This window comes from Rhipicephalus microplus, chromosome 6 (assembly GCF_043290135.1).
Source record: "Rhipicephalus microplus isolate Deutch F79 chromosome 6, USDA_Rmic, whole genome shotgun sequence".
Taxonomy (NCBI): domain Eukaryota; kingdom Metazoa; phylum Arthropoda; class Arachnida; order Ixodida; family Ixodidae; genus Rhipicephalus; species Rhipicephalus microplus.
This window is the reverse complement of record NC_134705.1, coordinates 124,748,095-124,773,298: the sequence shown is the minus strand read 5'-3', so window position 1 is coordinate 124,773,298 and position 25,204 is coordinate 124,748,095. Positions and strand designations below refer to the sequence as shown.

The following is a 25,204-nucleotide window of genomic DNA, read 5'->3' as shown; positions in this document are numbered from 1 at the left end:
TGAGCCCGAAGAACCCGAAAAAGGCCCCAGTGTTTTCGTCACCGTGATATCTCGACCCAACTTGTCTGGCGCACAAATGCGATTCTCTTCGTGCTGGGTAAACTTGGCGGCCGCCTCCGGTTTCTTCTCAGAAAAAAAAGCAAGCAAGCAAGCCTGCGGCGGGAAATGCGACCCTGCGATGAAAGCAGCGACGCCCGAGGAGAAATCGCAATATGGAGCCGAGCAACAACTCTCAAGGTTACGCCTGACTGCCTCTCCGCGCCCACGATGTCGCCTGTGTAGGGATATTTTTCCAGGGTCAACTGGAGTAATTTTGACGGTCACATCTTGGTGGTTATTATTTTTACATGCCCATATTATTTTCGAGCCCTCGCTGGCTGCGGCTAAGTAGTACTTTAAAAAGCGGAAGGATATGCGCCCTGTTTAAGAATGCTGTGCACGATAGCCAATGCATAGTTTTTCGCTCGCTTTGAACTTAAATCATTTTCCAGCTCATTGAATACCGGAAAAAGTGGGACTTGTCAAGTCAGTATGCGAACATATTGGGCAAGATAACTCACATACCAAAACTATAATAAGAGTACAACTAGGCCACGTTAATGAACAAACCTTATGCTTATATCGGTCACCTCGTTATTTTGATGTGTTGATTGCACTAAAACACCGCAAAGAAAGCAAAGTGGTGCAAATATGGCCACGAGAGAAAACCGCCAGGCCTGCGCGGAACGTGCTGCACTGTCACTGCGATAGGTGAAACAATGGCCTTTCAGGGGCTTCTTAAGCGTGATTTGGGAAGCCGCTTTAAGCCCACTTGCAGGGTACCCACTACGCCATAAATTAACAAACGTTTTATGGCTCCGCCGCCATGATCTAGTGGCTAAGGTACTCGGCTGCCGACTCGCAGGTCGCGGGATCGAATCCCGGCTGCAGCGGCTAGATTTTCAATGGAGGCTGAAATGCTGTAGGCCCGTGCTCAGATATAGGTGCACGTTAGAGAACGCCCTGTGGTCAAAATTTCCGGAGTCTTCTACTATAGCATCGCTCGTAATCATATGGTGGTTCTTAGACATGAAACCCCACAAGTTAATCAATCAGTCAGCATACAATTTATGTAGTAGGCAGGTATTCTTGTTCTTGTTCCCCTTCTCTTGTGGCTCATACCCACCGAAAACGATTGTCCAGGCATTCGCTATTCATCTTTCGTCCTTCTTTGGAGAAGCGTGGTTAAGCGTGGTCTTAGGAGAACCGTGAAAAAGCGCAAATTTCAGCTCAGCAGTAGAAAGCTATAATCACCAAACCTCAATGGACAGTTGTAGTCTCCATTTCCAGCCACCAGGGTGTGCAATGGTTAGCATGTCAGTAATTAGCAGCTACGCGAAAATACCGCCAATTCGTCAATAAGAATTAGAAGTCGCCCTCACAAACTGTTTCATGAGCGTATGCCCGGCCCAACGCAGAATACAGTGGTGCGCTGCTTGATTAAACGCCAATGTATTTACGTGTTGAAAGATAAACTTCAACTTGTACATACGACGGTAAGCACATCGTCATCAACTTGCGCATGATTTTCTGCGTGGGAAACATTGCGTTTGAAAATAACTCTTAATTATTTTGCAAGAGCGGAGCTTAAGGTCACTCAAGCAATTCAAACTTGTCATCTTTCAAGAACAGCTGGACATGTGTAGTTTGTAACTACTTATTTTTTGAAAACTCTCTGTCATTTTGTATGTCTATACACGAACAATGTATGTCAACATTCGAACATGCTGTGCTTATCTTTTGCAAGCAATTGCTACAATTGTAGAAATTTATGTGGTTCGGTAGACCATAAAGAAAATAAGAACTCCATAATTATCCATCAAGAACGTATGTACACATAGGACGGGATCGAGAAAGATTACCGAAGTATGCTGATGCACTATTCGATCGTATGGAGAGTAATGCCCGCAGATATTTTGTGTATATGTGAGACGGCTAGCTGAGAAACACAACCATTAAAATTCATAAATAGTGATTCAGAGGCGGTCTTGTCCTTGCACGTTCTCATAAAAGAACAACGTGGTCTATAGTACCATACACAGCGCTTGGAATTGAATTTATTCATTTTCAGTCAAAACTGCGAGCAAAGATAAAATCGCAAGCATGGCATGTTTAATAATGGCATCTTTCACAGTACGTATTTAGTTACCAGAAAGAAACGTTTTTTTGTTATGAAGTGCTCCTCTTGTATATTTATAGTTATAATATGGAATTGTACACAGTGCTCTAAAGTGCTAGAACTAATGTTGAATTTTTTACTCTTAAGTTGTCTCTATGCCCCCCTCCTTTCTGTAGGGTGTCAACTGTAACTAGAAATTCTCCCGCGTAATAAAATAAGAAGTGAAATAATTGAATAAATAAGCACTCCTAACTATCAGCAATGCATTCGCTAAATATTGACACGTTAAAGGAAAAATACACGATGAGTTACTCCTTTTTTTACTTATTTAAACTCCGTTCATTTTCATTAAAGATTACGAAGAGTGCTATAACTTGCTATAGACTGCTATATTACTTGCTCTAACGCCACAGACACTATTGTTGACCGCAAGCTAGGTAAAGTTAGTTCTTTCGCTGCGCACAAACGAGTTATACAAAAAATTATGCATTAAAATACAGCAGTGTCACTGCACATCACGTGTCATTTAGGCTTACGCATAGTTTTCTGCTTCGTTACAGTTAAACATCTTTGTTTAGAATGTGAATGTGAACTTAGAATGGGAAAACACATCTTTTAAATTTGGCAAGGTTACTTGGTCTGAAAAATATAACCGATATTTGCTCATCCCGTTTTCTTATTGAATGATACAGAATGCCTTAATTACGCGGTATATGACTGTTAAGAAGAACAGAATCAGTGAGATAGTTTCAAGTTTAAAGATATATAATTCATATTTGAATTATTCGTCACCCTTTTTGTTTAGTCGCAACTTCGAAGGTAGGATCTGGCCCACCGCGGTTGTCCAGTGGCTAAGGTACTCGGCTGCTGAGACGCAGGTTGCGAATCGAATCCTGCCTGTGGCAGCTGCAATTTCGATGGAGGCGAAAATGCTGCAAGCGCATGTGCTCAGATTTGAGTGCACGTTAAAGAACGCCCAAGAGGTCCGAATTCCCAGAGCCTTCCACTATGGCATCTCTCTTAATCTTATGGTGGTGTCGAGACGTTAAACCCCATCAGTAGAAGCTACCATCAGAGGTACAACACAGCTTCTACGTGCCTTCAGCCTTCGAAAGATTATAAGAATAAAGAGCGACCGCTCTCTTCTCTTTATATTGCAGATTGCCAGTGCTGCTTCCAAACTCCGCTATCGCTGCATCGCGTGTGCAAGGAGCAGCAGCCGCACACGCTCTTGCGGGCTGCGAACCGTCTTAAATGGGGTGGGAGTGCCCCTAGGGGCCTCCTCGCTAACTCAATGCAGCGTTGTGCAGTGGCACAGGAGAAAGACAGGAAGTGTAAGAAAGCGAGGGTTCCAATTTCTCTGCGTTTCGTCCTTGTATGACTCGGAGGCTGATAGACCGCCGTTTTTTCCCGGTCGCAGCCGAGACGGGAGAGTTCTTTCGACACACTCGATCAGGCGTTACACATTTGCTTGTTGGCGGTGCGGAGGAGGGCAACCAGCACCTCGTGCCACGTGACGAAACAGTCGGGGTCATTCCCGATTTGTCCTTCATAAGCGCGCCGCGGGAGACTCGGGTGCCACAAGCAGTCTGTGTGAAGTAGGCGTTCGGCAGCTACACGGATTAACTGGAAGGACACGTGAGTTTTTTAATTCATTTTTCAAGAAGACTAACTGGTATTAAACGCGAGTTTCGGAATTCATTTTATAAAGAAACTACAGTGTTGTGAGCAATTCATGTGTGTAAGGCTATAACCTTAATTTAAGGGTGTATGTTCTCTCTCTCTCAACATGCGTCACTATATATTAAAGATGCAGCTACCGCATCTTTTATTTATTTTAGTGTAGCGGTCTTTCGAGCTTCAGCTACGCACTCTTGTTATTACGCAACATTTGTAAAACAATAGATGTCTTATAATAGATCACACATGCGAAGTATTGCCAGAATAAAGAAAAATTAAAAACTTCTTTTAATTATGCAGTAATCTACTTGCTCATGACGGAGAGTGAATTTGTCGTATAAAGGTGATAACCTTATTGACACTAGTACATAATGTAAAGGAAGAGTATGTGTTGCAAAAGTGGCTGATAATATGGCTACATAGTACAGTTCTAAACCTAATTGGCAAGCTGAAGCGGCTCATGATCGTCAGGTGCTTGGCTTTTTCTACCTAATTCGAGGAACATGTCACACCTGGTTTAGATAGCGGTAAAGCAGTGCACATTATATATATATATATATATATATATATATATATATATATATATAGAGAGAGAGAGAGAGAGAGAGAGAGAGAGAGAGAGAGAGAGAAAGAGAGAGAGCGTCTAACTTGGCCTCGAATTTTAAAATTATTTATTTTACAATGTACCTTACGAACAGAATTACACAGATGCTTGCTGAAAGACCTGAAACATACAACTGAGATACACTGCAAAAACTAGGTGGGCCTTTTAGGACTCAACTTTGTGCAGTGTAAGACTTTCGTTTCAATGTTGATGATTGATTTGTGGGATTTAACGTCCCGAAACACCAAATGATTATGAGTGACGCCGTAGAGGAGGGTTTTGGATATTTCGACCATCTGGGGTTCTTTAATGTTGGTTTCATTTTTGAAATATGTCATAATATTTTCCCACTTCTACAGAAACCGCTGTCAGCAGCATGACTGGGATCAGCTTCTTCACACTAGCAGTGAGTTCTCTTCTGTTCCATATGTAACGTTGACTTGAGATGAGTTAAAATGCGTGCTATGTTCGCGGATATATTTCAGAAGTTAAATTGAATGCATTGCTTAGCTAGAAACATAGGCTGCCGAGTGAAAACTTTATATGATTTTACAATTACAGATTCAAGCAGAGAAGCTAAACTCACCATATGTGAAATGCAGAACACCCGCGCACTCCCATTTTTATTGCTCTTCAGAACCTGAGCGTTTCCTCACAACGACCGCTCAACCAACTTCGCTGTGCCGGTAGTGTCAATGGTATGGTCACGGAACTTAGCTAGCAATGACAGTGCTTGTTCAGATTAAATTTTTGCGCCACAATTAATTGCTACACATGTGCAACAAGACATCTCAAGGCAGCGCATTATTCTAGGAAACAGAAAGATGACCTGAAAGAAGGTACACCACGTATTTTTTTCTGGTAATCACTTCCTGGACATTAAGAGAGGACGCAAATTAATAATAATGAATGCGTAGCACAGGCTGAGTTTATTCACGGCAATGTGAAACTCTATTTTTGGCAATAGTTCTATGCTTCCCCTTTGAGACGGCCTAATACTGATAACGAACAATTTCTTCTTTCTACAGGTTTTCGCGCTTATTGGCGTAGTATACTGCGGTAAGTAACCTTTCAAGACTTTCGTTTAGAGTTTCAGCTTAAGAGATAAATTAAGCGTCTTTTCATGGGGCAGTGTTTTCTGACCTTTCAAGGAAGTGAAATATTTTATCAACTTAGAAAGTGCTGTGCGAACCTTTACTTTTACTGATTGATTACTACTCAATAGTAGTTCTTGTTGGAAGAGCTTAAATAAATGTAGGTGCAAATACCACTGGTGCTAAGTTGCTGTTTTAGCCTGATATTTCACATCGACACTTCAATAAGTCTTCGCGTCTGAACACAAGACATATGCAAAAATTTGAATGCAGTAGTGCTATTTTATTGTATAGATCTAACAATCTTGACAAAGAGTTAGTTTTTCATTGCAAGGTAAGTCTGTCATGAACACACGAGTACGTTGTTCTTATGGGTTATCTTGATCCAGTGTTCAAATTCGTATTCAATGCAGCTGCAATTGATTGATATGTGGGGTTTAACGTCCCAAAACCACCATATCATTATGAGAGACGCCTTAGTGAAGGGCTCCGGAGATTTCGATCACCTGGGGTTCTTTAACGCGCACCCAAATCTGAGTACACGGGCCTACAACTTTTCCGCCTCCATCGGAATTGCAGCCTCCGCAGCCGGGATTCGAACCCGCGACCTGCGGGTCATCAGCCGAGTACCTTAGCCACTAGACCGCCACGGTGGGGCATGCAGCTGCAATTGGATACAAGGTTATAACTGAATCAAAAGCCTGACAAGGTTAAGACGCAACGAATTCAGACGAGGAAACAATAATAATCAATACGCGCGAAGTAATTAGCAACCCGACTTTGCGGCGTTTTATTCTCTAGAAATAGGCCTTCGCAACCATCGCAGCATACTTGTGTCCGTTCAGGCTGGTTATACTCCGTTGTCACGCAGCGTCCACGCGTGAGACGGACTGCCAGCGTCGTCGTCGCAACGAGCAGCGCGTGACCAGGAACCTGACTGGCCTGCTGGTCCCCGAGTGCGATGAAGACGGAAACTACAAGGCCATTCAGTGCTTCGGAGAAACTGTCCGCGGAGGACGGCCCTTCTGCGCATGCTACGACAACGAGTTCGGTCAGATCAAGGGCCCTTCGAGAAACCTGAGATCGTGCAACTGTATCAGGGCGCACCACGAGTGGGAGCGCCAATCACGTACGATAATGTTTTCGTTTCTACAAACACCCAAGCATGAGTTGACCACACTCTTATAATTTATTGTTGTTCGTGAGCGCCCTATAAGTGAATGAAGGGCTGAGAGAATGCCGCTTAATTGACTTTTCTGCTATAGCCTCTAAAGTATGAATTATATTGTTAAGAAAAACTTTTATTCTTTTAGAGCTGATCTAGCAGACGTATAATAATAATATGGCACCTAAGGATGGCTGAATCGCAGTCTGAATGCTCATTTTATAAAAAAAAACTAAACAACGCATTTTGATTGGAAATGATTTTTTATAAGGACCCATCTCGCCACTATTCCTTCCTCCACAAACTTCTTTGCTTGTTTATTTTTACAATACCATGCAATAACACTACTACCAAAACAGCTTGTATTTTCAATATATTGCAAACGCCGTAATGCGCTGAACGTCACCAGCAGGGCCACCCCTACAATGCACGCACCTATAATATATCAAGTTGCACTCCGTAAGAGCGAAAAAAAAAACTACTGTTCGTTTCAGAAGACATTTTATGCACTGTTAGGAAAGTGTCGCTTTGTGTTGATTTTTGCGTGCGTTGTATTTTAGTTTTTATTACGCATTGTCCCATAGCATGAGAATCACAAATTATTACATTTTCCTCACGGGAAATGTAATTATACCTTGCTTCAAGCGCAATAAGTAGGGTCATGATGAGACAAAGGAGACTGAAATTGATCTCTGACTATATGCCCACAGGGAGAAAATCGAACCAGGTTTAGTAGTAGTCCAGCCCATCACATTTGACTTCATAGATTAATTTGGCAGAAATTAAACCTTTTTTGCGTCTAATGGCATACACAACTTTTAGCATTGATGTAGCATAAAAAATTTGTACGTTTGGAGGAATGTTTCACTGAAGGCACTGCCTAGCGCAACAGAAGTTTTCGTAAAGACAAATCTTAGCGTCGTTGTATTGACGAGAGTGAAATTGCTGGTTGGACCACTCTTATTAAATTTAGAGCTGATATCTGTTGATATACGAAAACTTTTGTATCAGTGAAAATCTATGAGTATATTCTATTTGATGCGTATAGTCTTTTCAGAAAATTGTGCTGCTACATTTGGTACTACTTAAAGAATCGACTTGTGCGAAGAGTTGTAACTGCAGAAATAAAACGGACTGAGTCGGGAAAGAACCAGTTCCGCAGTTTTATGCACTAGCTTGAAGCATGGCTTCCAAGATACAAATACGACAAATGATAACGCATGCGCAGGTTCTCAGCGAGTACCGGAGCCACGTTGCGACGCCACCTCCGGAGAGTACAACGCCGTGCAATGCGACGTTACCTCACATTGGTGCGTTGAACCGGACTCCGGCCGTCAACTGGGTGAAAGGCAGTCTGGTGGATGTTCTGACAACCTGTCTTCCGTCAGCTGCGGTGTCGGTGGTACGCACCATGGTCACGACGCGCCTCACACTGGCTATCGCAGTGGCGATCACAGCGCATCTAATGGCGATCATCACCGAGGCACTTCTCACCATGGTACATCCGCCCACGACGACCGCACTTCCCAACGCAGTGGCAGCTCTGGTTCTCGTGGCTCATCTGGATCTTCTGGCCACGATCAATCCAGTAGCCACAGCTCCGGATCCTCCCGCGGCAGCTCTGGATCTTCTAGTCACAACGATGATAGCCACCAGGCCAGTTCCAGCTCGTCTCGCCAAGGAAGTTCGGGACAGTCGAGCAGTGGTACCTCTCAGTCAAGTCGTAACTAAAACACATCAAAGCCGCGATCCAACATTTGTAACAAAGAACAAATCTAACAGCTCATGACTGCCTCGTGGTATTATATTCTTTTACAGTAACAATGTCGTCCGTAATAAACCAAAGAAACTGACTTGTTCTGTGGTATTTCTTTTTTTTCGCTTCTGAGTTCGCGACCATTTTAGCACACAATTGGCTTGCTTTGTGTTGACTGCCCCAATGGGGCCAATTAGAATAAACTGCCGCATAGCCAACACTTCTTGTTCAGGTGACCTGACGGGAGATGGGGTAGGAATCATCGTGCATGTGTGCCATACCAAGAAGGTCATGAACTGACGTCGAAGGAGGGTGGGAGGCCGAACTGTGATTTTGTAGTTTTAGACCGCAACTCTAAGTGGCCTGTTATTGCGTCGCGCGGTGTTGCAGTTGGCGTTGTAGCGAAATGATTGATTCCCTGACGTGAAAGAAGAAGTAAGTTTATTGCCGATTCCTAACGCAAACAGCTCCCCGACTACGTGTTGTGCTCCCATGTCTAGATACAATATACTTCAGCTTCCTACCTCTTCTATAGAGTCTGGCACGCTCGGAATTGCTTCATTACAATTTCGCAACATCCTCCAAGGAGGCCAAAATTGATTGCACGCACCGAGAGTGAAGCTTGCGTGGTAGTAACGTGGTCGCAACAGTACCAGAAAAACTCGCCAGCGTCATTTAAATTGCTAGGCGCTGGCGATGACGAGCCTTTCATTTCGCAACAATTGCATTCGAGGGCTCTGAAGCAGAGGCGTGGTGTGGTCGCGAGGTTTCTTGACTTTCCGCTTAGAAATATTAGGCGGAACCTAATAAGAAAGTTGGTCGTGCTCTCTCTTGAGACATCTTCGTGGCTTCATGCTCTCCCAACGTAGCCATGTCGACAGAAGTCCATAAAGTTAAACGTCGAGATCATTGGTCTGCGCCTAGTTGTTCTCCTTGTCGTAAACGCCATTATTGAAGGAACTGTTGCCCTACATGCTTTTCTTGTGTGCTTTGCGTTCGAATCGTTGTTGAGCAGGATTTGTACTTGGCGGACAGCGCGTGATTTTTCGCATGCTGCTTGCTTTGCTTCAGGCAGTACCTCTTCCTCGTGGTCGTCGACTTGAGGCTTTCGCATGCCTTCGGTATACCTTTGAGCCGACGTATATTAGGCGCAGTCTATTCTTTACGTATTGAATAGTGACGTGCTTGGCTTGTAGAAACTTAAGAACGCGATCTTGGTCGGGGTAGTTGCCCCAAAATTGGCTCTCTGGGAGAAGTTGCGACGGTCTCATGTCACTAGCACGCTGCCGCCACCGACTAGGAAGCACGCGGTAAAGATGATCGTCGACCTGCTTGCTCGGTGTCTCAGCCTCTTCCAAGTTTCTGCCGCCAGCGAACACGATGTAAAATGAAGGCACTTAGTTCCCTTGGGGATACCCTGCCCTCATGCAGATAGGTCGTAGTGCTTGTCTGAGGTTCGTGAATACACTTTACTTCTCCCGACGGCACCATGACTCTACATTGAAGCTACGTCTATGCCCGTTGCAGAAGGATTGCGGCTGAAAACAAACAGAGCGCTAGACGGGAGCTGTATGTCACGCGACAAGGGTCTTTGAACCATCCATTCGAACATTGTGTCATTGCTCGGAGCGTCTCAGTTACGCGGTAAATATTACCATTGGTAACCTTCAAATAGGCGTCAGATCCTATAATAACGGTGATATTTTCTTTATGCCACGTATCCGCTTTACAGGCATTACCTACATGCTATTTCATATATATGTCACCTTCAAACCGTTTTGAACCTGAACCACGTATCCATGTATCGAATTGGCGTCAGATCCTATGATAACGGTGATATTTTCTTTATACCACGTATCCGTTTCACAGGCATTACCTACATGCTATTTCATATATATCACCTTCAAACCGTTTTGAACCTGAAAGACTACGTGCACTGTTAACAGCCACACCTGGACCGTGGATCATCACCGGAGATTTTAATGCTCACCACCACCTATGGGGAAGTCAGAAGACAGACAGTCGCGGAAGGCAAGTATTCTCCTTTGCTCTGGAGCAGCAGCTGCTTTGCGTAAACGGTGTAAGCCCAACGTTTCTACGGGGAATGACATACAGCAGCTGCCTTGACTTGACATTTGTGACACGAAGCCTAAATGGAAAGGTCAAGTGGTTCGCAGACTATGAAACTCATGGAAGCGACCACATAGCAACTTATTTAAAGATCAAGGGCCTGGAAAAATCGCCAAACTATGACACTTCGACTCGCACCAACTGGACAAAGTTCAGGTCACTGACGGAAAAGACGTGTCAAGAAAATAGAACACCTCCTCTCGACACCCTCGAGGATATAATTAGAGGTGCCACTGAAAAAGCGACCTATCATATTCGACATACTTCAGAATATTGTCAACATCAAGCGGAATTGGAACAGCTCAGAGCGATCCGTCGTCGTGCAGAACAAAGATATAAGCGCACTAAGTCCATTCACGACTTCAGCGAGGCAAAGTGCCTACAAAAAAAATTCAGCGGCGAATCAATTCACTCCAGTCTTTTAGCTGGAAATATCTGTGCGAATCGTTGGATCCACACAAGCCTTTGACGCATGCATGGAGGATTGTTCGTGGCCTACGAACATCACCACATACAGCGCCCCTTCAAGTGTCTTTCTCTCCACCAAAGCCGCACCGAAATTGAAGTAGCAGAAGATTTCTGCATGAAAGTTGCCGGTCAGGCGTCCGCGTGCACCACGCGCCACATAGAAAACGCTCCAGTTTCTATAGATTCAAGATTTCACACCTTTTTCTCTCTAGAGGAACTACAAGCGGCCTTGACGGCATGCAAACGATCTTCGTCGCCTGGTCCAGATAGGATTACGTACATGGCTCTTTGCAACCTCGGAGAAGCAGCTCGACGGGCCCTTCTATCCGTGTACAACGACTCGTGGAGCAGCAGATTTATCCCTCATTTATGGAAATCCAGCCGCCTCGTCCCTGTGCTTAAACCAGGTAACTCTCCTCTACACTTGACCTTTTATCGCCCCATCGCGCTTACCAGCTGTTTCGGGAAAGTGATGAAGAGGATGATTTTGACTCACCTAGAGGCATTACCTACATGCTATTTCACATATATCACCTTCAAACCGTTTTCAACCTGAAAGACTGCGTGCACTGTTAACAGCCACGCCTGGACCATGGATAATCACCAGAGATTTCAATGCTCACCACCCTCTATGGGGAAGTCAGAAGACAGACAGTCGCGGAAGGCTGGTACCTGGAGCACAACGAGGTATACCCTCATGCTATGACGGGCTTTCGGTGTGGGCGGTCCGCCGTTGATAACGTTACAGACCTGGTCCCATCTGTTCAGCATCAAAAAAGACTGAAACGTTTATCTGCAGCATTGTTCTTGCACGTGAAAGGTGCATACGATAACGTATCACATGAAAAAATTCTGGATGTTATGGAAAATGTTGGATTAGGGGGTCGAGATTACCAATGGATCCACAGCTATCTGAAAGACAGAACTTTCTTTGTACAGACGGAGAATGGCACAACAACGCATCATTGCAACCATCGTGGTGTGCCTCAAGGTTATGTTCTTATCCCCAAACTTTTCAATCTAGCGCTACTCGGCCTGGTTGACGCACTTCCAGAATCTGTCCATCTATCAATATATGCAGATAACATCTGCATCTGGGTGTCAGGCGTAACACGCCTTCATTTGCGTGCCCGGCTTCAGAGAGCGGCTACATTAGCGGCAAAGTACCTGGAAGAACGGCGACTAGAGCTGTCGTCACAGAAATTCTCGCTTATAGCATACACGAATAAGGCGATGAGACCGTATGTTAATAAAATCAACGGACACACGATCAAGGAGTCATAGTTGATCGCGACCTCTCCTGGAGCCCTCACATCGCCCCCAAGAAAACTAAACTCACCATGATCACCCACGTACTGAGGTTTCTTGCTGGAAAAACGTGAGGTGCATCGGTACGAGCCATGCTTCAACTCTAGACTCTTCTGTTCGTCGGTTCTATGCGATACAGCTTACCCGTGCTTTGCGGGATTCGAAGAACAAACTTGCGCGTCCTGCAGTCGATCCAAGCCCAAGCACTGACAATATACCTTGGTCTCCCGAGATGCGCGTCTATAGCAGCGACAGTCATCATTGCGCGTGATTATCAAGTCAACGCATACATCCGCGTAGATGCTTTTAGAATGCATATAAGACATCTCACTCGGCTTCCATCTCATCACCTGGCCTCACTTTGAACTTCTAGGCCCCACTCAGCGTTCAGAGCAACTGTAGCTCAGCATTGCGCTGTGCTTCCATTGCGGTTCACGCATACAGCACGGCCGCCGATACAATTATGGTGCCTACACCCACTCAAAGCCCTTCTTACGATTCCTGGCATCCAAAATAATAAAACGTCGTCGCATCTAGCACTGAAACAGGCCACATTACTCTTCCTGGAAGAGAAGCACAACGAACGCCTTCACATTTACACGGATGGCTCGGTGTCTTCAGTATACTCTGCAGGGGCGGTGGTTATTCCCGCGAGGCACATCACAATTAAATTCATGACATCGCGTTTGACATCGTCGACAGCTGCAGAACTCGCCGTCATACGTGCAGCTCTGGAGTTTAGAATGGAAGAACCTTCAGGACTTTGGTCTATCTTCTCGGACTCGAAGGCAGCTCTTCAATGTCTTATGTCACCCTTTCGCCATGGACCTAATGAAAAGTTAGTAGATAAAATAAGGCTTCTTCATCGTCAAGCAATCGAGAAACAGCACAGCATAGTGTATCAGTGAAAGCAGGTCATTGCGGTATATATGGCAATGACCGTGCAGATGAGGCCGCTAGATCTGCAAACAATGGTACCCATTACACAGCCATTCCGTTCTCAAGAACCGACGCAGCTACAAGACTTCGTTCGCTTGCACGTGACCTCACACTGGTACAGTGGAACTCAACAGACTTAACAAACGCGTGCCTGCATAACTTGGATCCCAATCAGCAGCTTCGTCTTCCCCAAAGGATATCTCGAGCCGAGGAGACTCCTCTATGCCACCTGTGGCTTGGAGTTGCCTTCACGAACGCACACTCTTATCTCATTGGAATGACCAGCTCTCCTACATGCTCTTATTGCAGCTGCGAAGAAACCATCGCGCACCTTCTGTGTGAGTGCACTCATTTCAACGTGCAAAGACAAAAACGCACTGCAGCTCTGGATAGACTGGATGATCGGCCTTTGTCGGAACAAAGGATTCTGGGTCATTGGCCGGGCCCATCCTCAGCCAAGAAGGCTTTGAAAGCTTTGCTGCGCCTTTTGCGGACAACTTGCCTCAAAGACAGACTTTAGTGTCTTATACTCTTTGATGTTGCCTTTTCTCTGTCGCATTTTTTTTTGTAATTTCTCTCCTCTTTTCGCAACATTTCTTTTAACATCTTTTATCCCCCTCACCCTTTCCCCAGCAAAGGGCAGTCAGCCGGTCTAAGAACTGGCTAACCTCCCTGTCTTTCCGCTTAAACTTTCTTCCTTCTCTTCCTCCTATTTCATGCCGAGGAGTGCCAGCAAGATGCGCTCCTCTAGTGGTGGATTAGTTACGGAGCAAATCTCTGCCATTGTTAATTATTCCAACTGCAGTACAGCATCGTTATACTGCTTGCGCAGCCGCACGGAGACACGATCAAAGCATAATTAATTCTGCGATTTCAAAGATCTAAATGCGACGAACTAAAGCTCTTATCTTCCAACTACTGAGCACAGAAGTATTCTGGCCTCATCTGGACGAATATAATTATAGTGGCTACCACTGTTCCAAAGCACTCAAACGAGAAGTCATTCCACATTCCGTTGTGCCACATATGGGCGGAGTTTCCACACTCTTCCCATATACTGCCTGTTTACAACAATACGGTTGTGCATGGGATATGAGTGCTTTGGGAGGTAGTCATGGTACGTAGACTATGCAAAGAGGGTCTTCCCAACCAAACGATTTCAGCAGGGAGCTCTGGGCCCTTGAGCGCTGGTCTCGGCAGGTTGCACAGAACAGTCAGGTGGTGGCAACGGCTTCTAACACATGTCACACTGATGAACTTTTTGCACACACTTGCGATGCGGTTGCGTGTACCACAGTGGAAACAGCAGTTATTGTTTTGTAGCCTGACTCGCTTTTCCTGCACTGACAGATTGGCCGTGTACAACAATATGTTGTGCTTTTGGCTGTTGCAAAGTGAGCCCACTTGGTTGACCACCATGGCTGAAGTTGCAAGACTATCAGCTGGTGGATTAAGGTCCACGCCATCCGTGCTTTCTGTCACAACGCAGTCTACACTTTCATATGATCGGCGACGTGGTTGCAGGTGACCTTCCTCTCGCACTTCAACAAATTCATACTCATTCACTCCTCTCACACTTTTACTTGAATGCAAAGAAAGATTAAAAGGCCCTTCTCTCAACACAATCTTTCCTCAGAAATTTCCGTCCCACTAGTTGCGTGGTCAGCGTCCTTTATTGTTTGTCAGCACATGGTAGCTAGATAGTTTGGCAAGCAGCGCTTCACGACACTATTCAGTATCACGGCACGATGATTCCGCCATGGTAATGTTTACCGAAAGCCTGCCTTTCACACAGGTTGCTGTAGAAGGTAGGCGTCCCTAGTTTCGGGAGTTCAACCAATTACTAACGCTGTTGTCTAATCTGGCCCAGTGCATCGATGAAATACGAAAGTTTGAAGTTGCTCAGCCAGGACCATTGACCTTCAGCACGCGTCTCGGTAGCCACCTGATGGCCTAGCATCCAGCGCTCAGCGTGCGCGATGGCGCAGCATATCTTGTCGCCGCAATTCTGCGCCGATTTCACTTCCCGGTCAAGACTGTTTTCGTCTATGAGCAGAAGAAGTGCGTCTAGTCTGGACAATGCAGACTCTTTGTCCTTGAATTAGTCGAGGTGCACATGAAGTTACAAGACGTTGGGATCTGTCTGCTCTAGCAAATTCGCTAGCAGCGTTAGGGCCCGCGTGATACAAGCCCTCAGTGCACTATGCTTCTTTCGCTGCTGATCCGAGTTTTCCACAGCGGTCTAGGGGCTAGGCCACTAGGCGGCTGACCCGCAGGTCACGGAATCAAATCTCGGTCGCATTTTCGATGGAGGCGGAAAGGCTTGAGGCCCGTGTGCTCTATTTCAGGTCACTTTAATAATCCCTAGTGTTTAGAATTTCGAGATTCCTCCACTACCGAGTCTCATATCCCGTTGATGTTTTGAGACATTAAACCCCAACTGTAATTCGTAATGAGGCATTAGCCACTCTGGGCGGCGCTACAGCGACAGCCAGAAAAAGTTATGTCATACGAGACGTCAGAGATTTTGTGAAAGCACCGGCGTTTTTTTTTCACGCAACTACTGCCTGCTCTGAAAAAAAATCAAAATCGGAGGAACTAATTTTGCTGTGTATTGCACCTGTTAGGCCCCGTGAAAAGTGATAAACGTGGGGAAGGGAGATGCTAGACTGTATAACGGCATGATTGCTCTTGCTTGAATGTTATGCATGCGTAGGGCTGTTTTAATGAACATCCTCTTTTGATAAAGTTCAGTTGTAAGTCCAGCCTTTGTCTCCCGTTCTTCCCTTTTGTTTTATTCGTGTTGAAGCGTGCTGGGACCTTCGTTTGACATTGTGGACTTCATTAATTGCTTCAAACTGGATTAATCACTACGTGACACTGCCATAACCACAGTGAAGTGAGTGAGTGACAACTTTTATTCATCGAAAGGGTGAGGGATGAGACAAGCTTGTTAGCGCTATCACGTTAAGAATTATAACGTGCATTTTCACTCATCCCTAGATAAACTACAGAAGTCTCTCGCGTCTATGAGTAGTCTCGGACGCACTCCAATTCAGCGCGAGTCGTGATATGTCCTAACTGTGACACAAACGTGACCGGTGTAAAAAAGAGTAACGAGCAACGTACACGGCAGGCAATTCGCGTTAACCGTGCTATGACACGTAAATCGTGTTCTTTCTGTACTCCTGTCGTTTTCGGCTAAATTTGGTGTATGCAAAGCTAGGCAGATGGCCAGAAGAGCGTCAAACGTAGTCGACTGGGCAGCTCGACACTGTCACAGTTCTTTTGGCTCGCTAAGGAATGCCTTGCTTTCGAGAAGTGAGGTTTCCTGTTTCCACTCGTCTTTTATCCTTGTCTTCCTCGGCAGATGATAGCCCGCGGCCACTTCCGGCCGTCTCCGAGACGAGGGAGTGCTGCACACGCGATATGTGGCTGCATATTTTCTTTTTCATTTTGCTGTGAAGAGAGACCAGTGTCTCATATCACGTGATCTCCGGGCAATTCCCGCCTTGTGCTTCATAAGCGTCCCGCACGAGACTCGCACGACAGAAGCAATCCATCTGAAGAAGACGTCGCACAGCTCCACGGATTAACAAGGAGAAAACGTAAGAGTCAGAATTTGTTTCTTTGGCGCAGCAAGATTGCAGAGACTTTGCATGTGTCAGTATACCACGTATTAGCGTGTATTTAGGCATAATCTACAAACTAGCTATCCCTATTAATTATTTTGAAGCACTTTAGACCGTAGTAAAAAATGATCAAATTTTGAATTACCGGGTTTCGTTACTGTGCCATTGAACAACAGCACTTAAACACAACAATGAGTAAGTGATGAGCAATCATAAATGCGTATGCATAGGAGTATGACTCCACATAGAATTTGGCGTAATTTATTAGAGAGCACTCGATTGAGGACTAATTATGTATTTGCCGCACAAATGAAAGACTATCATTCGGGCCACATCATCAGCAGGGCAAAATCACTTGCTCTTGAGCTTTAAAAACTTTGTGTCCATTGTTTTCCTACGTGTTATTAGCAAGTAACTACCTCTACTGACTTTCGCAAGCCAAGTGTTTAACTGAGATGAAGCTGCTGCATCGCCTTCAAAAGTAGAACATGCAAGCGTAATCGGTTACTCTTGACTTCACCATCTGATGTACTTGCCTGGCCTTGCTTCTCAGCGTCTGCTTCTTCCGTGCTGCAGAGAAAAAAATCTTTGTGCACACACCATTAGCCGTTTCAGGCAAAGCTAGAATACCTACTGCAAGTGCCGTTGTGAAGTGTCCACTACGCTATTATTCTTTCGTTCTCGAATTCTCGAAGTAGCCACTACACGTCTGTAGTGCGACAAGCGATCGTCCACACTTTATTGATGCTGTTGCTCATAATGATAAATAATTGTACTAGTGTACTTTGAAATGGCCGAGTCTATAAAACATCCACTTTTCGCACAATTCACAACTTAATCTGCCAGATGAGATTCTGCACATTTACAGAAGGGTACATCTTTTGAGGGCATTCATCGAAGTGCGTGACATTCGATAGCATTTATATCTGATGCACTTTCAAACAGGCGTAGTCTTCAGGTGGAACACCTACATGTTGCGCGAAGTCTTAATTGCGGTCCCCATTTGTACCAGATTTTTGTTGTTATTTCTTCATTATCCCCCTTTCGAAGTATATTGTCACAATACCGCGGCTTTTTCGTTCACAGCTGATGGCTCTGACGGCAACATTGTAGGTTCTGTGAAATGAGTTTTTGAACGCTACCCCATTATTATGTAAGGCCTGGTCTTTTAGATAGGTGTATATAAATCTGCAGTCACTTGCACAACGATATAGTACCAGCGTCAATAGCAAGCCTTGGTCGCTGGCATACAGCTAGGCTTGGCATAAACAAACTTGCAGCTCAGATACTGAAGAAAATATATAAGTTTGCTGATTCAATGATTTATAGGCACCTAAACACGTAGCTAGCCTATTTTGGTGAGGTTGCAGAAGCAAAGCGGGCTTATGAAGATTTCTGCGTTGGTTATTATAAAATAACAGAAACAACTTATTGGAATATACGCAAATATGTGTTCATTTTTTTGCAGATATCATATTTGTCAACCATGAATCGGATCAACTTCTTAACGCTGGCGGTGAGTTCTTTGCTGTTTTAGTCATAACTTGTTGTTAACTAGAAGACGTACTGTGTGAGATTGGCACTAAAGCAGCAAGAATTTAGATATAAATCCAATGAAAGGTAATTGGCTGCACTCAAAGCTTTTTTGTTACGTCTTTCTTTCTTCTTTGCAGGGCAGCTTAACTGTAAAACGTTCTTGTTCGAGGTATAGCGCATCCAGGACGGAACAGAGAAGAAAACACAGAACACATGCACGGCGCTACATAGCGCCGTGTATGTGTTCGGTGTTTTCTTCTCTGTCCTGTCCTGGATGCGCTATACCTCGAACAACATGAATAACCAACAAGCCCGCCGTGAAACCTTAGTAAAACACTAATTGCAACAACTCTTTCCACATTTTTTTCTCGCATTGTAAGTTACGTAAAGAAAACTGTTGTTAAGAATCATAGACATGCTAGTGGTAATATATGTTGAAATGCACTAGCAGGATTACCTCGAAAGAATTTCTGTATGCCAGTAATGACTACAATAAGTTTACGGCCAATTCTGTCATGAAACTAGTTGGCCAGAGTGCAACAAGTTCTCGGTGCAAAGAAACTGGCCGTCAAACTTTGTTGAATAGGGAGAACGGTGAACCGCTAGCATATACTGTGCTTTAACGCGATTGAAAATTTTTCAGCTACCTCTTCATATTGTAGCAAACGACCTCGACAAATTTCAACCTGGAAGCGCTGCACATGTGATGTTGTTTGACAGCTCTTGGTGAACGAAATATTGATAAAGATTGGTTCCTTTCACGCAAAACACACACACCCACACACCAATATATGTATATATATAAATATATATGTATATATATATATATATATATATATATATATATATATATATATATATATATATATATATATATATATATATACCCCGCCGCGGTGGTCTGGTGGCTAAGGTACTCGGCTGCTGACCCGCAGGTCGCGGGATCGAATCCCGGCTGCGGCGGCTGCATTTCCGATGGAGGCGGAAATGTTGTAGGCCCGTGTGCTCAGATTTGGGTGCACGTTAAAGAACCCCAGGTGGTCGAAATTTCCGGAGCCCTCCACTACGGCTTCTCTCATAATCATATGGTGGTTTTGGGACGTTAAACACCACAAATCAATCATATATATATAAATTGATGGCGTGGAACAAACAACTGCCTAAAAGGCACGACGTACTATATTGGGCCGATTCTGTGATCATCATGAAGGATTGGCAATCTTTTTGTTAAAATAATCCAGTCATTCTTTCACATCTTTCAAAAGCATTGTTAGGGGCTAGCAGCTTACTTGCTAAATGAAATAAGCTGCATTTTTTCGCTTTTTTTTGTACGTGCACATTTAAACTTGTGCTTCAAACTCGAAAAGCCTTGTCAACGCACTTTGATATTGTGGACCCGGTAGACAATGCAGTTATAGATGTTCAAGCTACAATTTTTACTAAATTATGTAGCGTCCACATGAACAAAAATAAGCAAAACAAAACATGTGATCACTTGAGTCCAACCAGCAGCAATCATTCATTTTTTCTCTCAAAGACGCTCTGTAATTTTGGTAAAGAAGATTGTTTTGAATTCGGTGTCACTAACCTAATTGCCGCTGGCAAAATCTGACTTCAATAGAGTAATGTCTGACTTTCACTTAAGATGCTGTACTGATTCACATGAAAGATACCAGAATTCGAAGAGAAATTTCGCGGTGTCAGCTTTTTTTTTTTACTGAAACATGGTTCGCTCTTTAACGTTGATCGCCTTATTTCACGTTTATAGCTGTGAATGACTACATAATTTATTACGTCTTGCATTGTAAATTGAACCATACTTATTTCACACATTATGTATCATCTAGTTTAGTGCGATATGTGATATTCTGAATGGAAGAAACAAGCTTTCTTCCAGAAAAATTGAAAGCACATATTTCATTTGCTTATATTATCGTGAAAACCACCTGATCATAAATTATGGGGCTTCCATCTCACGTTATCTGTTCTAAAGCGTGATATTGAACAGGCTTTTTTTCTGTTGTTTTGCAGATCTGCACACTTGTGGGCTATGTGCTATGCAGTAAGTACACTTGGACTACGTGCAATTTGTATAGTCAAGGAAAAGTGAAAATTGTGCGTTGTTACTACAGCTCACCTTCTGACATTTTGAAACATGAAAGTGCAGAGAGCCTAACAATAACGAGACTGAGTTTTGCCGTCACTGTTTCCTGCCGGACCGAACAACATATTATTCGCCATAGCACCACGAAGAACATAAAGAGTGCAGGGGTTACACTTTTGCACAGAAAGGCTAAAACCTGGTTACACTCAGGTATAGCATCTTACCGGAAATTAACAAGCAAGAACGTTTCATTTTAAATCTATCCTGCACGCCGTCTATGCGTATATTTGTCTTTGCACGGATTTTAAAAAGGTTAGAAATTTAGTGCTTCATCTCTGTATAAAACGTGATACAGGCACACACACATTTTTTAAAAACTGTTTCTGTTTATCGTACTGAGAAAAAATGAGTGAGCTCTCGATAATTATTATTCAGATTCAAATATGCCTTCTTTTTCAGTGCACACAACGTGACGCCTGGTCATAATTTGAGCCTGACGCATATTGTGACTCTTGCAGCGTAGTAATACATGCGTTAACTGAACTTTATATCTCACGTTACTCCTGAATTTAATATTTACACAACTGAATGCTGTATGAGATTGTTTAACATAGGGAAGATAACTGTACAAAAAACAGCAGTAAAGATAAATGAGAAAGTGATGAGTACATTTCAGCAACAAAATACTTATGGGGAGTTACTCACAATCAACACTCAACATTTCTGCGAGGCGATTAATTCCACCGCGTTATAGCTTTTTGCTCATACTATCGTAAACAAGTAGTATCTAAAGAAACTCAAAAAACGTTGAAGATCATGCCATGAGCGATGCCATAGAAAGTGATAGGATTGACTGCAAGAAAATTGAGGACAGCAGAATCTGCCAAAGCACAAACAGGGGTTGCAGATACCCGTGTGACACCGAGCGCATGTAATGTATTTGTGTTGATCACGTAATGAGCCAAACAGCGATCAGGTTAACAGTAAGAACAATAAAATAGGTATTGTGAGACTGGTAACGCAATCAAGGAAAGCTACAAAGCTCGATGAAGTGTCGAAAGTTTAGAAGTTGTCAGAGGTAAGTTAGAATCAGCTGACTCAAGATAAGGTGAACAGTGAAACCTGTGTGCAGCTACATGAGGCTACCCAACCACTGATCTTACGCAGCTCCGACGGGTGAGACAGACTGTCAGCGTCGTCGACGCAATGAGCAGAGCGCCACGGGAAACCTGACTGGCCTACTGGTCCCCGAATGTGACGAGCACGGAAACTACAAGCCAATACAGTGCTTCGGTGAAACCATCCGGGGAAGACGCTTTTGCGCCTGCTACGACAAGGAGTTCGGTCAGATCAAGGGTCCGTCGAGGAGCCTCAGGTCGTGCAACTGCGTCGTGGCATACCATGAGTGGGAACACACACCGGGTAAGATAGTGCTGACTTTACTATAAAAGTTCCGCCAAGTGCTGAACGCATTCTTGTTAGCTTTTTCTCGCTAACAACCGTTGTGCCGCTGAATAGCTTAGCCACATTATGGCGTTCACTGGAGTAGAGTCTGCCTCTAGTAGATGAAAGAAGCAGCATATTATCAGTGAAAATTAGTGTAGATTGAGTATTGGAGAGATAATTGTGCTGTATATAGATTTCATCCACTTGCTTTTAACGCAGAAGCGTTTTTGTAGTTAATTCGCCAACAGGTCAAACCTTCTCTCTTCTGTAATAATTTCTAGAGGTCATTGTCGACGCACGCAAGATACCGCCTTACAATTGGGTCAATTCAGTTTTCTTGTCACAGTCATTAATATATCTGCCATGCTGTTCTACATATATCTTCTCGCACGAAAGCAGTTTTCATAAACGACAGCTCAATCACAACCTAGAATTTAGTTTCTTTTGTATTCGTAATACTTTTGAAACGCGTATGCGAAGGGCAACCAGCTTTTTCAAGTTGGCTACCAAAACCATACGATAACCATAGGATACCTTTAGGTCGGAAAGGATAAATGGGTATGGCCTTCGTTCACGACATCAAGTATATATATATATATATATATATATATATATATATATATATATATATATATATATATATATATATATTTATGAATGTCTGAAATGTATAGCAGCATTTCGTGTTTCAGAGATTTCCTTTTTTAGGTCGGTGGTTCTTTTCATGTGTTCGAGATTTTGTTTTTCTCGGAAAAGGCGCCCTATATGTGAAAAACGTTTCCGAAGAACTAGCATTATTGAGGATATTTTTTATTTATTAATAATGAGCGTGTGCTTCTTTTGTAGGAACACAATAAAAGCGATAACGTAGTGATAACGTCACAAGAAAGCAAATTCAAATTCACTCTTTACAGTTACTTGCAATCTACTTTTGTGAAGCGTTATTGTAAAGTAGTCATAAATATTCCATGGTAACGTATTCCCAGCTTCGGAGCGAGGATCGGAACCACACTGCAACGCCACCTCTGGAGAATACAAGCCGGTGCAGTGCAACACCACTGACCACTGGTGTGTGGAAACCGACTCTGGTCGCCTTCTGGGCGCGAAGATGCATGGTGGATGTTCTAGCGACCTGTCTAACATCTCATGCGGTATCGACGGAACACACCACGGACACCATGGCTCTCACGGTCAATCGCCCCACGACTCTCACAGTGATTCGCACCATGGCTCTCACAGTGGCTCGGAACACGGCACTCACGCTGAGCCTCACGCAGACGCATCTCACCACAGCTCATCTCACGATGGCCACAGTTCTTGATTCTGTAGTATCTCCCACGTGGCACCTCTGGTTATACTGCCCACAATGAGTCAATCCATCAGGGCTTCTAGGGTTGATCTCACCACGGCAGCTATAAAATATAAAGCGGAATTTCTCCTGAAACTCATAACTGGATCGTACAAAGTGTTTGTGGCATACGCTTCTGAATCAATGAATAAGAACAGCTCATAAATGCCACAAAAAATTCAATTATTTGTAGAACGTCTGTTGAACGTAATAAAATAAAAAAGTAATTTTGTGATCTTGTACCTTTATTTATATGTGTTTAGGGTTGGAAACGTTGCTTGGTATTGCTCTGGCTAATTCTTTTAAATTATTTAACGGCTAACTGAAAAAAATCTTGCCACACGATTAGTATGTGGGGTTTGACGGCACAAATCAATCATATCATTATGACAGACGCCGTAATATAGGGCTCCGGAAATATCAACTACTTGGTGTTCTTTAAAGTGCGCCCAAATCTGAGCACACGGGCCTACAAAAGTTTCACCTCTATCGATTGATTGATTGATATGCGGGGTTTAACGTCCCAAAACCACCTTACGATTATTATAGACGCTGCAGTGGAGGGCTCCGGAATTTTCAACCACCCAGGGTTTTTTGATGTGCACCCAAGTCTGAGCAGGCGTGCTACAGCCATTTCGCCTCCATCGAAAAATGCAGTCGCCGTAGCCAGGATTCGATCCCGCTATATGCGCGTCACCAGCCAAGTAGCTTAGCCACTAGACCAGCGTGGTGGGTCGAATCATGCCGCTCAATATTATAAAAGCAAGTGTGAATACTATGGGCGGCCTCGTATGAAGCAGTGTCTTGGGTAAGTAACTGAATCGTCTGACCCAGAATGGCTGTCCGGCTAAAGTGCCTTAGATAGTAGAGATATCGTAAGGCAGCACCTAATGACCATGTGTAGTGCCTATAAGGCCCATAATATCCACTCGTATACCACTCCTGCCTTCCTAAAAATACGTACACCCGAAGGTTAAACCGTACTGCTATTTAAACGAGCATAGCTCCTGAAATAAGTACTCTCATACGATGGCGGCGTCTTCGATATGCTGCTGTTGCACTCGCAAAGGTTCTTCAAGCACCGTCTTGGAGGCTCTTGAAGACTGTTTACTACAGGTAATTTTACAAAGTTAACCCATGTGCATAATGGGAGAACACGCCACAATATTATCTCTCATGCAGTGATAAAGAACCTGCTTTTGATTCCCTTGCTTGCAACTCTTCGCTATTGAAAACGTCAAAATGACATTATCTTCAGAAACATGATTCAAGCAACATTTTCATAAGATCGTTTTAGCTTCATGACAATACTGGTGCTGATTGCAGACCGTTTTTTTGTAGATGCCGCATTGTATCAATGCAGTGGAGATTGTAATTATGCTCTAAGAGCTTTCACTAACAATGACATGCGAGAATCAGAACTAAACACTTCCAATACTTATGTGGGAGGCCAACAATAAAGAACTTAGATGGTTTATCAAGCTATTAATTTGAAGTAAACATCATGCAGTTAACTTTCGAAAACACCCAACAATCAAGATAATACTGCGTTATCAACGAACAACACCCACATCTAGGAGATTCTGATTAGGAAGTGAATCTATACTTCTTAACAGAACCTAGCGCCCTTTAATTTGCGTTGCGTGTGACCTACGTCCCAGCCTGTCGTCGATGTCAAGCAACTTCGGTCTTATGTGGTGTTACCCAACCCACCTTTCTACGTTGCTTTATTGTCGGTCTTGAAAACATTTTAGGCTGCACTTACGAGCGCACCTTATCTTATGAGAGCCTCTCGAACATTTGAGGCCTTATTTCAAGTTAGGACCAAAGCATCAC

The 25,204-nt window shown here is 43.9% G+C and overlaps 2 protein-coding genes across 2 annotated transcripts; both read left to right on the top strand.

The window, feature by feature from the left end:
- The first annotated feature begins 3,665 nt into the window (after positions 1-3,665).
- On the top strand, positions 3,666-8,554 carry LOC119167389 (uncharacterized). Its single transcript, XM_037418862.2, has 5 exons — positions 3,666-3,796; positions 4,802-4,848; positions 5,471-5,501; positions 6,408-6,665; positions 7,930-8,554. The coding sequence occupies exons 2-5, from the start codon at positions 4,819-4,821 to the stop codon at positions 8,430-8,432; spliced, it is 822 nt and encodes a 273-aa protein (XP_037274759.2). The 5' UTR covers positions 3,666-3,796; positions 4,802-4,818; the 3' UTR covers positions 8,433-8,554.
- Positions 8,555-16,779: 8,225 nt separating this feature from the next.
- LOC119167390 (U20-hexatoxin-Hi1a) lies at positions 16,780-23,595 on the top strand. Its single transcript, XM_037418863.2, has 5 exons — positions 16,780-16,910; positions 18,403-18,450; positions 20,502-20,532; positions 21,742-21,996; positions 23,007-23,595. The coding sequence occupies exons 2-5, from the start codon at positions 18,421-18,423 to the stop codon at positions 23,339-23,341; spliced, it is 651 nt and encodes a 216-aa protein (XP_037274760.2). The 5' UTR covers positions 16,780-16,910; positions 18,403-18,420; the 3' UTR covers positions 23,342-23,595.
- Positions 23,596-25,204: the final 1,609 nt, after the last annotated feature.